This window comes from Oryzias latipes, chromosome 16, assembly GCF_002234675.1.
Source record: "Oryzias latipes chromosome 16, ASM223467v1".
NCBI classification, from domain to species: domain Eukaryota; kingdom Metazoa; phylum Chordata; class Actinopteri; order Beloniformes; family Adrianichthyidae; genus Oryzias; species Oryzias latipes.
The window spans coordinates 29,386,734-29,402,788 of record NC_019874.2 but is presented as its reverse complement, the minus strand read 5'-3'; the positions used below and the strand labels follow the sequence as shown (position 1 = coordinate 29,402,788).

The following is a 16,055-nucleotide window of genomic DNA, read 5'->3' as shown; positions in this document are numbered from 1 at the left end:
ATACTCACCCAGGTGACCTTTTAGGGTTTTTTCTGTAAAGTTAGGAGGCATTTCTTTGCTGTGCTCATCACTTTATCTGTTACTGAGCATTTCGGGGCTTTGAGGTTGAGTCAGGGGGGGTCGACACCATCTTCCTCCCACACCTCTGCTGTCACGAAGGTGTTTGGGTTCCTAATATTAAAATGTTTGCCAAGGACAAAAGGTGTAAATTGCATTTAGACTTTTTTTTTTGCTGTTTTAATGTGTCATTGTAATTCAACTGAACGAGCTCTTGGTCATGTGTGGGTTTCAGGAGGAAATTAAAATTTAATTCAAATACGTCTCAACTCAACGAAACATCTTAATATGATATTTATTTTAATTTTTAATTTTTTTAATTTAAGTGTGACAACAGAAAAACAAAACAACAAACTCTGGAAAAAAACAGATCTGACAAACACAGACAACTACCAATACTAACACATAAGGGCAGGAGATAAAAAATAAAGAGGAAAGGTGTGTGTGTGTGTGTGTGTGTGTGTGTGTGTTTCATACATTCTGTTAACTATACATATTTAGGGATACATTATTAGAGAATCATATAGATAGACAGGAAAGGCTCCAGACATACATAACTATGCATTCATTAAATTCTTGATACTGGAAAAATCAATAGCAGTATCCCTCCTGAAACCCACACTGTAAATTATCATCTTGTCATTATTTAAAAAATAAATAAATAGATAAAACCAATAAACAAACAAATAAACCTGAGGGTAATTACCCATAACCATCAGACGCCTGCAAATGAAGTGAATAGGGCATTATAGAGAGAAAAAGGTGGGGACACAACACCCATAGAGGCCAAGAGAGTCACATATTTGATTTTCAGATGAAACTTAATGTTCGTTTATGCTGAGCATACAGATAGTGGTTTGGTCCTGTTGGGGAGAGTAGGTAATATGAGATTTTCTGTGTTTAGTTGATTTAACATTAGACGTACAATCTTCATCTGTGTCTCCTCCTACACTCCAAAAATGTGCTTAAAAAGTTGATTGATTACTCCAAATTGCCCCAAGGTTTTTGTGTGATTGTGTGGCCCTGCAACAAACTTGTAACCCATCCAGGGTGAACCCTGCCTTCACCCAGCAGCGGCCATGTTAGTCTCAGAAAGGGATGCAGCAGGTTAAGAAGACGGATGAATGGATGGAGGAATCTTGGTGTTTAAATGTTCTAATTTTTAATCCTTTTAATTCAATTCAATTTTTCAATTCAACTTTATTTGAATAGCCCAAAATCACAACAACAGTCGTCTCGATGGGCTTCGAAGTAAAACATGAACTCAAAAGGATCACGAATACAAAGAGTTCAATAGGAAAATACTAAAATGAACTAACAAACTGACTAAGCTATACTGGCATCCCTGCCCTTAGACCCCCCTTCGCGGTAAGGAAAAACTCCCAAGAAAAACGGATTCCGGAAAAAACGAAGAAACCTCAGGGGTGCCCACATGAAGGAGGGATCCTCCCCCAGGACGGACAGGCGATTTACCAGAACTCTTAGAGAAGAATTAACTTATCTAAATCTACAACTACATATATAAAGTCCAGCAGACGAGCTTCATCCAGCTGTGGTTGGGGGGACAGTCAAAGGCGCGAGTCGAGCCGGAGACAGGAACCACAGCCAGGTGTAGGAGCAGGAGCAAAGGCGAGGTAAACGGTCAGGAACTGGAGCACGGATGAGCCAACAGGAGTCTGGAAGCGCTCCCACTCCCCAGGAGGGGAGAGGAAAAGAGGGACAATACATGAATCGCACTGCACCAAACAGAGGCATGGAGAACTAAATGATAAATTATGATCAAGAATGGAGAAGAGAGGAAGGGTAGAAGTAGAAGAGAAAAGAGGACAGAACCCCAGTGCACCATAGTTACCCCAGCTTCAACTTCTAGCAGCCTTTTAAAACAAATAGTTACTATTAAGTTTAATTTAAACAAATTAACATTAAGTTAAATAATCTCTGAATACTAACTAGTCTGATAATAAGCCTGTCCAAAGAGGAATGTTTTCAGTCTAACTTTGAATGTAGAAACTGAATCAGCCTCTCTTACATGAGCTGGGAGTTTATTCCATAAGACAGGGTCTTGGTGGCTAAACGCTCTACCTCCAACTGTACTTTTACTAATTCTAGGAACCACAAGCAGTCCTGCATTTTGCGAGCGAAGTATTCTGTTTGGGTGGTAAGGGACTATGAGGTCCTTAATATAGGACGGGGCCATTCCATGTAAGGCCTTATAGGTTAACAGGAGGATCTTGAACTTGATTCTGGAATCAACTGGGAGCCAATGGAGCGAAACAATTCATATTTATAGTCATCTTTAGGTCTATCCTCAAATAAATATGTGAATAACATTTGCAACTTAATTTGACTGAAATCCGTCACTAAACACAATTTAAGTTTTTAAATGAGTTGTGAGAAATGATTGAAGTTCTAAAAAAAACCAAAATAAGTCTATTATCAGAATAGCAGTACTTTGGTTAGACAAGATATTTTAATTAAATTAGACAAACCCACTAACTCATTTATGTTTAAACGTTATGTTTTGTTGTTCTACGGTTCCAACTTGACTCTTTTAGCCAGATGCCCCTCATGCTGACTCCCAGCATCTTCCAGCTACCACTTTCCATTTGATGATGAACTTTGGATGTTTCTTTTTATGCCTCCATCCATGCGCCTCCCGCACATCATGGTCGCGTGTGTCGGTGCCACATCTGCTGGCAGCCTGTGCGGGGACTGCACACACGCAAGCAGAAGCCTGCGTGGGTGCAAGCGGAGGCTGCGCACTCACCGTGGTCTCCGGTTTTACCTGGAGGCTGGATTTCCTGCTGTTCAATCGTCACCCCGCAGAGGAAAGTTCCTGCGGTGGAGCTGCGCCTGTGCGCGCGCAGGCGCAGCTCCCCTCTTCTCTCTCCATCCCTGCCCGCCCCCATCTTCCCGCACATCATCAGCTTCTTCAAGGTGATGCCCTCCTTGTCAATGAGGCAGCCCCACCTGGACCGACGACAGTCAAACTTGGAGCTTGCGCACCTGGTTCTGGTGTCCACTGCTGGACAAAAGCGGAACTGCAGGCTTCATAACCAATCTTGTTGGGGTCTCTTTTCTTAACCTAATACATTAAATAATACGTCCTGTGTAAAAAGGTTCCCAAAACAACCGATTGTTTCTTTTTAGAAAATAAAATATTAAGTTGTGAAGGAAATGAGATCCAGTCTGGAAGAAAACTCTGCCAGGTGTTCGTTCTATAAAAGACCACAGCAATGGGTGGAGTTTCCCCATAGACTCCAATGTTAAAAAGTCAGATAAAATGTCAAAAATAAACCCATAAGTACACATAATCGAGGTGCTGAGGATTTTTGACGGGGGCAGAACACAGATAATTTATGGACTGTCTAAAATGAAGACAGGGAGACGCTTCAGAGGCATTTAAAAAAGAATAGTTTAGTGTTTAGTTTGAAATAAAAAATATTTTTCTAGGGATTTATCAAGACTTAACAATGAAACTGAGTTTGAAAAAGAGAGATTTGTTGTTTTTAAATTGCTTTCAGACTCCAACTCCAAAGGTGGCAGTAATGAGTCTGACAGTTCAGCACCAGCAGCAAATGAACGAAGAAGAAGAGGAAGAAGGAGACAGGTGTGTCACCATCAAGACCAGGTATCTGCTGCGTTTGGAAGCAAAGGGGATGTAAGGTATGGAAAGAAAAAAACAAGGCAGGCGGGAACATAGAAAAATATCAAAACTGGAACTTTATCAAGATATTTACCAAAAACCAGCTAAACAGACCATCAAAATCAACATATTAGACCATAAACGTAGACATGTGAGTGTTCCTTTCTCATTTCACCCATAACTGTTTCCGAATCTTTTTGGATGACAAAAAGAAAATTTTATCATAAAAGACAAAAATGTGGTCACATTTGGAATCAAGTTTTCTCTAATCCTGTCTGTATGCAAGATCTGCATTTCCACATTTTGATCAATCTGGCTTTTAATCTGCCAGCATTAAATAAGATGTTTTCCCACAGATATTAGCTGCCTTTAACAGGCATCCACTCTTCCATCTCATTGTGTGCACCGGCTTCTCTCTGTACCTTTTTGTTGTGGTGAATATGGGGTCAATCTCATCTAACCTATGAAAATCTTTGCATGTGAACTCTTTTGATATAACTCACCTTTCCAAAAGGGGAAACATTTGTCAAAAAGTCTCTCTGCTGCCTGCAGTGTGTCATTCTTCCGTAAACAAGCAAACATTGCTGCGTATTAATCATCAGTGAACTTTTTTTTTAAGTCATAAATTGACCCATCAACTATTGGAACTGCTAAATCTGTATTTGCATTTTGAGTTTGCACAAACTTTCCCTGAACGCCTCATTCATTAACCCCATTTGGTAATCTCAGCAATCTTTTAAAAGTAACACTAAAGCAGAATCTCATTTTTGTAAATCACATCAGGTGCTAGACTTATAGTTTTCCTCATTTACATTTTGGACATGAATATTTTTAAGCTCCAGTGGCTGATTTTCCATGGAAAATGTCCCGTGGGTTTGATAGAATGATATAATTTTATTTGATGGATTTCCTTTGAACTTTCTTCGTGGGATTTTGGCCCCGGCGTTTCCCTTTTGGGGTCCTTTGCCGGTTTAGTCTGTGGTTGTTGCTCACCCTCACTGGGGCAGCTGGGGTTTGCTATTGCTGCCTCATGACTGTGGAGTTGATCTACCTTCAAAGTGGTGTTTTAATTATGATTATGCTGTTTTTAGCCAAAAATTCCCCAAAACCTGTGTTGTTCTGTAAGACATAGTTTCTGCAGAGCGGCAGCAGTTCATCAGAAGTTCACGTCTGAGTTGTTGGTGGAGCTGTTTGGTGCAGTGCCACCCCGCCCCTCTTCCCCTTCTCGTTTCTGAGAGCTCAGAGCAGGGAGCGTGTGGACCGCCCAGTGTGTTTTTTTATGTCACAAATAAGATCTTTTTCAAACTGTATTTTTTTTCCCCCATTCTGCTTAAATAAATAAAAAAAAATACATAGAAATGCAATTTTTAAGCTTACTTTAGTCCTCCATCATGAGAAAAATGTGGGTCTTTAAATGAATGTTTCACGTGATGACGTGACCTGACCTCCAAACGGAGAGATGGAGGTGCAGAACTCCTCAAAACATTTGGAATGAATTCAGAAAGAAGAGGATGTTTGATCAAAAAGTCAAGTGTGACTCTCATGCTGACATTTTCAGATCTAAGGCTTAAAATTTAACTAACATTCAAGATTGAGAACTGCTTTGCCGTACCAGCCTAACATCAACTTTTTGTAATTTGTCTTGTTGTTTTTCATTTTTATTTTGCAGTTTTATAAAGTTCTAAAACGCATGTAGAGATGTTAGAGGAGCTGAAGCAGCAGAGACACGACTTCAGGTTCATTCATGCATATTTTTTCAAATGACTTGATTTTCAGCTTCACAGAGATTCTTCTGATTCTGTCTCTGTCCCCATTGATTCACATACAAAACACCTGCTTTATTGTGGCAAAGACAAAAAAATAGATCATCCTTAATTATAATTTTTTTATTGTCATAATGCAAAGTTTTTTTTAAACAAAAAACTCTTTAAACATGCAGAAATACAACATTTTAATAAAAAGTAGTAAGGCAGAAGTTGTGCTGTTTGCTTAAAGAAATAAATCCAACCGTAAAGGATGCAGCTGCTGAAAACAGTCATGAGGAAGAATAAAATGTTTTGTCAAAGCCTCCTGCAGTGCTCAGTCTGATCAGCTCTGGTTTGGATCTTTTTCTTGCAGGACGTCAGAGGAAACCTGTATTTTGGACACCAGAACAGGAACAACCCCCTCGGTTGTTTTGTTAAGGATGCAGTAATCCTGGCCGAACTGCAGCGGCACACATTTACCAAAGGGGCTGCTGGGTAAACTGCAGTCTGGGCTACTGCTCAGGCCTTCACAGCTGCAGCCAGAGTCGGCGTTGCTGATCTCTAGGGGGCTTTCAGACGAAGAAGATGCTAACTCCCCTTCTGAGATGCCGAATTCCCAGGCGGGACACGGGAGCTGGGTGTATTGACCGTCCCCGGCGTTGAGCACTGGAGCCGGAGCCTCATGGAATCCAGGTAAGCCGACGTAGGAGAGCTGACCCACAGGGAAAGCCATAGGGAGCACGAAGGGGGTCACAGAGGAGTCAGGGACGATCTCCTCACGCTCCTTTGTCGTGGTTCTGGGCACAACAGTCACAGAGTCGGCCCTCAAGTCCTCTTCAGTTTTGTATGCCAGCACAAAATTTCTGTTTTTTGAGAACCACTCCTGCAAAGGATACAGCAGAGACACCTCTATTTGCTTGTCCACAAAGAACTTTTTTTGGGAGGTTTCGAACATTTAAAGGTTTACCCGCACTAAATTAGCAGCAAAAACGCAAAGTTTGAGTTTCAAATCGAAAAATGCACAAAGCCCTCAAGCTTTAATCCAATCAAATGTCTTGTAAACTTTAATCTAACAAGAATTGGAACTTAATTTGGGGAGCCTGAACAAAAATAAATGTTTTGCACAATGATATATAGACAAAAGTGTAGGTCCTATTAACTTTCTTCAACTGTTTTTTTTACTGTGAAGTCTTCATCCTTAGAGGCTTCTTCCGTTCTGCACATTGGTCAGGAGTGAGAAAAGTTAAAGTCACCTGCAGATTTTTCTTGTCCTGCTGGAACAGAGGCTGAAAGAAGGTGGCTGGGGTCGGCGTGTGGGACAGAGTTTTCAGCTTCATTCTGCAGCACAGATTAGAAAACGTCAGACACATCATCATCACCTCTGCTCAGAAAGGAAGTCAGCCTCCGGAGGAGTTACCTGGCGGTGGGACTGCAGCACACAGACAGCAGGACCACAACAGACAGACCCACCGGGCCCAAGGTTTTCACCAGAATGATCAAAAGGCCATCTTGTTCTGCGAAAGAGACCAAAGTTACCTGCTGATTCATAGTGCAGAGATCAGATCAGTTCTGTGTAAGCAGAGGGAGATGATGCCTCTAAAATTCTGACTCAGGCTGTTCAGGTGACTCGCAGGGTCACCCGGAGGGTTTTCATAAACAACTTAAAGCTCTAAAGATCTCTGAAGAGCTGGGCTTCAACAGTAAAACCCCCAAAACACCAAAAGTATTTTTGCCTAAAGCGCAAGTAAAAATTCTAGTTACCTTTGTCGACTGTCCAGCACTCGGCTCTACTCCAGTCACTCCAAACGGCTTCATAAATGTATCCCTTCTGAACCGTGAGGCGGACTTTGACGCAGTACTGAGCTCCTGGTTGCAGAGTCGATCTTTCAATCGTAAAATACGCTCCGGTCGAGTTATAGAATGCATTCTGGGGAGAGACGAAAGCAGTCAAGATAAAGCGTTTGGGACCTTTTTTTGCAGATGAGCTTCACGTCTAAACTCACTCTGATATCGCTGCTGCCAGATCTCTGAAGGGCCATTTGAAATTCCAGGAAACCCTCTAAGTAAGGGTTTTCCGATGTTCCTATAGTAGTAACTTTGATGGTCTCTGCTGCATGCTGGACCTTAATGTCAGGCGGCGTCAGCTTAACTATTCAGGGACATTCAGGAGCAAAATGTTATCTGAGGAGCTTCAAGGATCAGATAATCACATTTAATCCCACTCACTTTTTTTAGATGGAAAGAAATCATTTCGGATACATCTGCAGCTGGAACTATTACAGAGGTAGATGTCGACTTTATCCTCTGTACTGAAATAATTTCTATCTTTAAAGACCCGACAGTCGGCTCTGAATTTGTGATCCACAGCTGTGAGTGGACATTTTTCCCTAAAAATGACACAGAGGAAAATTTAAGTCAATTCTGCCAACATTTCCCCCGAGTGTTTATTCAAACTCCATTTAATACCCTTTGATGGTCAGGTAGTGGGTGCTGGGTTGGTCCAGCGCATCGAACGTGCAGCTGATGTTTTGGTAATAGTCGCTCACACATGTCAGACCTGAGGAGAACACGCAATCAGCCACTTCTCCGGTTTGAAAAACACGTTTGTCACAGAGGAGTACAATGTAAAGTACCAGCTGCTCAGTGAAATGTCAAAGGAAATTAAAGATGAGATAATGTGAGTTATTTAAGATTTTCCTGGAACTCCCACTCTACTGGAAGATCTGAGTTCTGATTACTAAAGGTTTCTCTGAACTGTGACTAGAGTGTTTTTCTTAGTGAAGCCTACCTGTGGGGCAGACCGTCCCTGCCTGGATGCTGAAGCACCAAAGCGCAAAGAGGAGCCGCCCTCTCTTCATGTCTGAAATGGAAAACATTTACTCCTTTTTAAAAAAAAAAACGAAAACCTTCACAGAGTCTCTTTTCCAAAGATGTAGACATGTAGTGGAGTTGTGGAAGCCGCTGTTGCTCAGAGGATGAAAAAGCGCTGTTACCTGAGAGCTGCGGTGCTGCGTCTGCGTCCCTCAATGAATGAAGTGCCACTGCTGAGGTTGACGTCTTATCATGTTCCATCGCAGGAAGTTCGTCTTGACGCAACAGTTTTTCTAGCTTTGGTTGGATGTGTGCCATCTGCTTCATTTTTTTTAACCTTTGATTCATTTAACTGAAGTAAAGATCACTTGAATTCAGAATACGCATCATAAAAGAATGGGGGGGGGGGGGGGTTCTGGTGGGTGTGGTCAAACATCCACTCTTTCTTACAGATGTTTTTCATTCTACAAATCCTCCAGTGTCTTTTAAAATATCTATAACAGTGTTATTTTAACAATGAAACCACAACTCAATGTTTTCTCTACAGAAAGACCATGTTGTTCCTTTAAATGAGCCATAATGATATAATCTTTGACACAGTGTTGTTTGTCATTCAAATCAACATTTGGATCCTCACTACTCGACTGCATCTCTGAAGTTGGTTCTACAAAAGCTTCAACTAAAAAAGGCAAATCAAACAGGAAATAATTAGATTTTGTTTGCTTTGTTTTAGCAATAAATTCATAATAGATCAAATAACTAACTAAACATATCAAGTCGGACTGTAAACATACAGTTTATGCTATTATTATTTATTCTAGTTATTTGAGGTTACAACTCTCTTATAACCACACAGTGGTGCAGTGGTTAGCCCTTTTTTTCTCACAGCACGACGGCAACTGGTTCAAGTCCCGGCTGGGGGACCTGAACCAGAACACCAATGGGGGACATTTCTGTGTGGAGTTTGCATGTTCTTCCTGTGCATGCGTGGGTTTTCTCCTCCCACCGTCCAAAAACATGCTTCATATGTTAATTGGTCACTCTAAATTGTCCATAGGTTGAGTGTTTTGTTGCTATAGTAGAAAATGTTATTAGATCCATCTTTGCTGAGGGAATCAACCCTCTGCTCAATCAAGGACTAAAGACGTGACACTCCAGCTGCAGACTCTCCTAAAAATTCAATTTAAGTTATAATCCTCAGGAATATGATAAAGATTTTTAAAATGAAAGTAGAATAGCTTGTTTGTCCTCCACGTCCTGTTGATTGTCTTTTAGGTTGAAGATAAGGTTAGACTTTTTTTTGTGCTAAAAGATAAAATTCTGCAGACGTGTGGTTACAGACGAAATGCAAGTGCAAGGACACAGCATCAGATTTGCATGCTGGTGTATCAGTACAATCGGCCCATGACCACAAGGTTCTGAACAGGCAGAAAAGGAAGAAAGAAATAGATAAACCCGTGGTTGAAATGTATATGAGAACAAAATGCATGTTGTCAGAAGAAGCAATTAGATCTGACCATACAAAGTTCTACAAGCAAACATTTTAGCATTATGATGTCTGCTTCACTTAAGAAAGATTTTCAGTTAGTATGTGCACCTCTGCAAAGCAGTTCTCCAGGGGGGTATTCCAGAAGGCATGTTTAAACTAGCCTGACTTTAAGCCTGAACTCTGACTGAAGTCCGCCTGAACTTGCTTACTCTGGGTATGTCGGTTCCAAAGGACCGAATATGAGTTAGGGTGATTACGCTCCACTTGGTAACCCTGGGTTAATGCACGTCGTGCAAGTACATAAAGACATTCTCAATGGATCGCCGATTTCCAGTCACCATGGAAACGCGTGGTGAAAAAAAGAGCGCTATACTTCAGTGAGACGGAGTCTGAGATTTTAATGACGGCGTATGAAGATTATACGTTCATCAAAAAAGTTACACGGCTGCATCATCAGCAAAAGAAAGAGTTTCTGCTTGGAGAAAAAAAACCGACAAAGTAAACGATTACATTGTGATGCAAAATGCTTTTGGAGAATATATATGGTATATAAAAAAAATACGCCCCTCTCACCCTTCCGCAGGTGAGAGGAAATAACTACCAATTGAGGGTTTTCTCCCATGGTTGCTCTCACAGCCAATCATCTGAAGGATGACTGCTGCTGAAGTGTAAACCAGTTCATTGGTTTCTGTGATTGTTGTGGTAGGAATTGCCCTCAATTGCCCTTCCAGGAGACTTTGAGGCGGTACATCACTAAACCATTGTAGCTGGTGACGGGGTTGCCTAGTGCTCATTCTAGACATGATCTTGTCTTTCAGGTCAGTTGCTGCCTCGCTCAGCGTATCTGTGGTTGTTGGGGCTGTGTACCCAAGCTCAGGGGGTGTGGGAGTGTGGTGTAGCCTCCTCTGTGACCTGGCCCCCCCGGGGTGATATTGTAATTGTATTGGACCAATCTCAAGGCTTGTGATAGGAGTTTGTGTATATTAGAACATTGGGCTACCGTTAGCCTTGATTGTGGGTTTCGAAGCATCCATTCATTCCACATTCTCTGCATGTAACCTCCCTGGGTGGGACAGTTTCCATGGTCCCTCAGCACCCGACGCAGATATTGTTTGGCCGGGCGACATGTGGTTCATCGTCGCACATGTTATGAGATAGGCAGTAGCACGAACGGGCTTACTGGGTGATGTTATTTGCTCACCATTGATACCATAACCATTGCTTGCCATCAATTGTTCATTCCCCCCCTAGGAATCGAACCCTGGTTTCCTGCGTATCAGTCCCTCACCTTACCAACATTTACTCTACTTTCTTTATACAAAATAGGGACATCTATCTTATGTGAAAATGTATTTTTGGCTTTAAAAAGCACAAGAAAGTTAAAAAAGAAACCTGCGGGCCACTTGATCCATAAGACGTATGACGTACCTTTTTACTACTTGGTAAAAAAGGATTTGAAGTTCAGCAGACAGTAATCTTCTAAACTAAATAAAATCTTACCTTTATAATAAGCTAAACCATTTAACCTTAAATAAAGTTTTTACTTTCTCAATGTCTACATGTAGAGTCAGTCATTTTGTTTTTTTCATCGTGAAATTGGAGCTTGGAGAAGCTGGCTTATGAACCATCTCTTGCACATGCAGATGAACTGGAATTCATTTAAAATTAGTTTAAAACAATCATGAAATCACTTAGTTTGGTTCTGTATTTGCTGAAATACCAGATCTAATGACAAAAAGGAGACATGCACACAGACAATTAAGATGATTCTGTTCTTGGTCGGATACTTTTGAATATATATATACAGCCAAACGAAAACGGTTTTATGCAAATGACACTCAGAAATTCTTGTCAGTTAAGCAGTACGTATCTCTAACTGGTTCTTGCGAATGTGTAACCGGGCTCTTTAACCAAACGTAACTGATTTCAATTGTTCTCTTCTTCTGAAGTCTGATCTGATCGAGGGTTTTGCCTTCAGACCTGATCTTTTTAGGAAATATTTAAATATATTTTAACTTCTAAATCAATCAGTTTATTGGTTTCCTTTTTATGTCTAATGTTAAAATCAGTAACATCCTGTCTCCTCCTTTGAAATGAAAAAAAAAAAAAAAGAATTAGTCATTCCATGAACGCTTCAGCCAAAACATGCAGACTAATGCAAATATCTCTGGGTTGTGTGGGAAGAATTTGGCGCTGTGGTCACGTTCTATGTCACACTCTATAAACTCAACTGAAGAAACTGATGAGATAAGGCAGGCAAACTTCAAATGTGCAGAATTTGTGTTGGTGGGGTGTCTTTGTATAATTAGATCTTTTTCAAAAGGCTTCACAGCAGTGTGACCTGCCGGTGGTTTTCATCTTCCTGATATTGGATCACGGCTGAGTCAGAACCACACAGCACCTGAACAGGCTGCAGAAATTGAAGCTTCGTGACGGGGAAATTAAAACCTCCTGCTTCAGAACATTGCCATCCTCAGATTATCTCAAAATGCATGTTTTTCTTCAAAATGCTGACTTTGAAAACAGGAGAGTTTTATCTGCATTCACCACGACGACTGCTCCGTTCTTACAGCTGAGTCACGACTATTAAAGGCCTTCTCCAATGAAAATGGTCTTGCAGCATTTTTCTGATGATGGAGGACATGCATGAAGAAAATTAAGCCTGAAATTGCATCTTGCATATTTTGTGTATTTCCAAAACAGTCCACAACAAGTTTCTAGTGAACTGTTCTAGAAAACAATAATTTGTATTTGAATTTGTATCTTTAATTTGGCTAAAAACGGCATAATCATAATTAAAAGGCCAATTGGAACACTTTGAGAATCAGATGCTGACTGGAAGGGAATCTTTAAAAGCTTTTGGACATTCAGTTTAGCTTGGCTTAAAAGAGCAAACAGAGAGTCTGCAGCAGGAGTGTCAGGTCTTTGGTCCTTGATTAAGCAGAGGGTTGATTCCCCCTGCAAAGATGCATCCCATAACCTTTTCAACTTTAGCAACAAAATCCCAAAAATTCTACTTAAATGCAAGTCCTCAGGAGTATAATGTAGATTTTTAAAAAGAAAAGTAGAACAGCTTATTTGTCCTCCACGTCCTGTTGATTGTCTTTTAGGCTGAAGATAAGGTTAGACTTTTTTTTGTGCTAAAAGATAAAATCCTGCAGACGTGTGGTCAAAGTGGTTACAGACAAAATGCAAGTGCAAGGACACAGCATCAGATTTGCATGCTGGTGTATCGGTACAATCGGCTCATTACCACGAGGTTATGAACCTTGACAGGGAGAAAATGATCAAAGAACAAAAATGTAACATTTATGAAAACAAGAAACATGTTGTTAGAATAAATAATTAGATCTGACCACGCAAAGTTCTTTCAGCAAACATTTTAGCATTAATGATGTCGACTTCACTTAAGAAAAAACTCTTCTCAGACGTATCTGAAAAAAAGATTTTGGGCTAGTGTGTGCACCTCTGCAAAGCGGGAGTTCAGCATCATCAGTGATCTTAGAGCAACAGCTGCTGCAGCAAGCTGGTGACCGTTATAGACCCACTCTGATGATTAAATGTGTTTTTTTTTGGTTTTTTAACACGTGTTTGTGGCTTTTTTCTAATGATGGAGGGCATTTAGAAGGGAAATTAAGCTTAAAATGTGCATTTCTATGTATTTTTCTATTCAAATCATTGTGGATCAGGAGCAGACACGCAAATGTTGTTAGGATTTTTTCAATGTGTGACGTGGAAGTTACTGCAGCAAGCCACAGTCTCCCTGCTCCGCTCCATTCCGATGCATCCACGTGCAGACGAATGGATCTATGAATGTCTTTGTTTTCCTCATCTGAGCTCTAAGATCTTTTAAGAAGGTCATTCACGGGTTCATGGTTTTCAGTGAGACATCCTTTTGATGAAATGATTATCGGTATAATATTGTCTTTTAAAGTTTTTTTTTTTTCGATTTAAGAAAATAAAATCAGGTTTGTTGGTTTATAGCTCAGTGCTTTCAACTTTTCTGGAAAACTTTATTCACAAGACAAACATGAATAAGCTTGATTAGTTTATTAGAAGTTTCTACAACTTATTAGCAATAAAATGATTTGGTTTTTATATTTTCCTACTGTTTTTTTGGCTCTCTTTATTTGGTGGCAAAGTTTGCAGAATGAAATTTGTGCTAAAATTTAGTTTTTTCTCTGAACTTCTTAAATCTCAAATCTTTTTGAATTCTCGTTGGTAGGATCTTCTTAATTGTGAAACCAAAATCTTTCTTTGGGCAACTCATACAACACCTAAAAGTCTTTAAGTCTTTGTTTTCCCTTTTGCTTTCAAGGTAATATCAGTATCATTGTTGACAAAAATTAAGAAACTATTAATACAAGATTATTTTAGTATTCCAAAAATAAGCTTCACAACATTAAAATAATGTTGTGCACTCTGCTCTTTGTGCCACCCCTCCAATGTCTTCTGCCCCCTTCTTGCCCGCCCCCACATATAATGTTTTTTATCTCACCCATTGCTTTGTTTTACCGAGTTCTGGTAAAAGTGCTATCTGATATCATGATGACCTTTTTGGCTGAGAGCTCATGGTGCCTTGACTTCACTGCTGGGGATAAAAACATGTAAGCAGAAGTGTAACAAGAAAAAAAACATATGATGGAGACTTTTAGCTTATTAAGAAAAAGTTCTGGATGTATATGTGCTCTGTAAAGTTGACCTTAACTTTTGCCTTTATATTTCAATTCAATTTTATTTATATAGCCCTATATTACAACAATAGTCATCTCAATGGGCTTCATACCGGTAATTGTATAGCAAACATGAATCATAAAGAACATGAAGTCATAGAACTCAATGGCTAAACTGGGCTTTTCTGCCCTTAGACCCCCCTTCTCGGTAAGGAAAATCCCCTGAAAAAGATCGGATCGGAAAGAATTGGCTTATCTAAATCTACAGCTACATGTTTAAATAGTCCAGCGGATGAGCTTCATCCCGATGAGTGGGGGGACGACTGGGGTAGCAGGACGAGGCAGAGGCAGGGTCCACAACCAAGTGTAGGAGCAGGAGCAGAGACGAGCCTGGGGTGGGGAATCTGGAAGTTCTATCAGTAGTCTGTGGGTACGGTCGAGGATAGATTGTAGTGCAGGCGGGATCTGGAGGTCCCTTGAAAATATTTGTGTGGTTGCAATGGGATCAGGTCATCCCTTGAAGTGTGTGTGGTGCAAGGGTCGGTTCAGGTCCTAGAGGCAGAATCTGAAGCAGCCTACTAGCAACTAATTGTTATTGGTATTAAGTTTAATTCAAACAGGTTAATAGTAAGTTAAATAATCTCTGATTACTAGCTAGTCTGGCAATAAGTCTTTCCAAAGAGGAATGTTTTAGCCCAACTTTGAATGGAGAAACTGTGTCGGCCTCTCTTACCTGAGCTAGGAGCTTATTCCATAAAACAGGACCTTGGTGGCTAAAGGCTCTACCTCCAACTGTACTTTTACTAATTCTAGGAACCACAAGCAGTCCTGCATTTTGGGAGTGAAGTGTTCTGTTTGGTTGGTAAGGCGCTATGAGATCAAATATACTGATAGTCCTCAACAAAAATGTGAAGAAAATAAACACCACCTCACACCTGCTTACATCATGCCAGATAAATGTTTGGCCTCATGGCGCGTTTCCTTTTGCCGTTCTGTTTTGTTCTCTGACACGATGAGCGGAACAGCGCCGAGGCCGGCTCCGGAATACAATTAGCAAGACTCTGGCCCGGACTCTGCGCCAGAGCGCAGCTCTCCGAAGATTTCAATTCAAATCCAGACAGCCTCATTTGTCCCCGAAGAGGAATTCTTCTTTTTTAGGTTGCAGAGAGTGGCTCGAAAAACACACACACAAATATATAACAAAAAAACTTTACAGTACTATGATTCCTCGATGCGAGGGGAGCCCCAACAATACACAATAAAAAAAACAAGATAACAAGCTTTGAAGTCAGTTTCCTGAAGCTCTGTGTTCTTTGAGTCCCTCAACTTGATGTAAAATCCCAAAGTGAGCTACACTGCTAACCCCACTGTGTTGAAGATTTCCCCCACAAGCCTTTCTTCTTTCGTACCAATAAACCAGGGCTGGAGACTTTGGTTCTCCAGATCTACCACCCTGCCTGTTCTCCATCTCTCTCTGTCCTGTTTGATGGTAATTACCTGACTCCGCTGGATCTGACCGACTGAACTGACCAGGTCCGGGTAAACAGCAGCAAACGGTGCGGAGAGAGCAGAAAACCTGGAGGAACAGCAGAACCAGCAGCATCCGTGCTCTGCCGTGGTTCCTTACGATGTGA

The 16,055-nt window shown here is 40.8% G+C and overlaps 1 protein-coding gene across 1 annotated transcript; it reads right to left on the bottom strand.

Moving 5' to 3' along the window:
• Positions 1 to 5,601: 5,601 nt before the first annotated feature.
• On the bottom strand, positions 5,602 to 8,306 carry LOC105356042 (interleukin-21 receptor-like). Its single transcript, XM_023964237.1, has 8 exons — positions 8,237 to 8,306; positions 7,915 to 8,005; positions 7,675 to 7,835; positions 7,452 to 7,597; positions 7,210 to 7,375; positions 6,866 to 6,962; positions 6,702 to 6,786; positions 5,602 to 6,331 (listed from the first exon to the last, which is right to left on the bottom strand). The coding sequence occupies exons 1-8, from the start codon at positions 8,304 to 8,306 to the stop codon at positions 5,792 to 5,794; spliced, it is 1,356 nt and encodes a 451-aa protein (XP_023820005.1). The 3' UTR covers positions 5,602 to 5,791.
• Positions 8,307 to 16,055: the final 7,749 nt, after the last annotated feature.

Coding starts and splice junctions, on each gene's coding strand:
- LOC105356042 (XM_023964237.1), bottom strand. CDS start 8,306: ATGAAGAGAGGGCGGCTCCTCTTTGCGCTTTGGTGCTTCAGCATCCAG. Junction 7,836..7,914: donor CACTACCTGACCATCAAAGG/GTATTAAATGGA, acceptor TGTCATTTTTAG/GGAAAAATGTCCACTCACAG. Junction 6,332..6,701: donor AGGACAAGAAAAATCTGCAG/GTGACTTTAACT, acceptor TATCCTTTGCAG/GAGTGGTTCTCAAAAAACAG.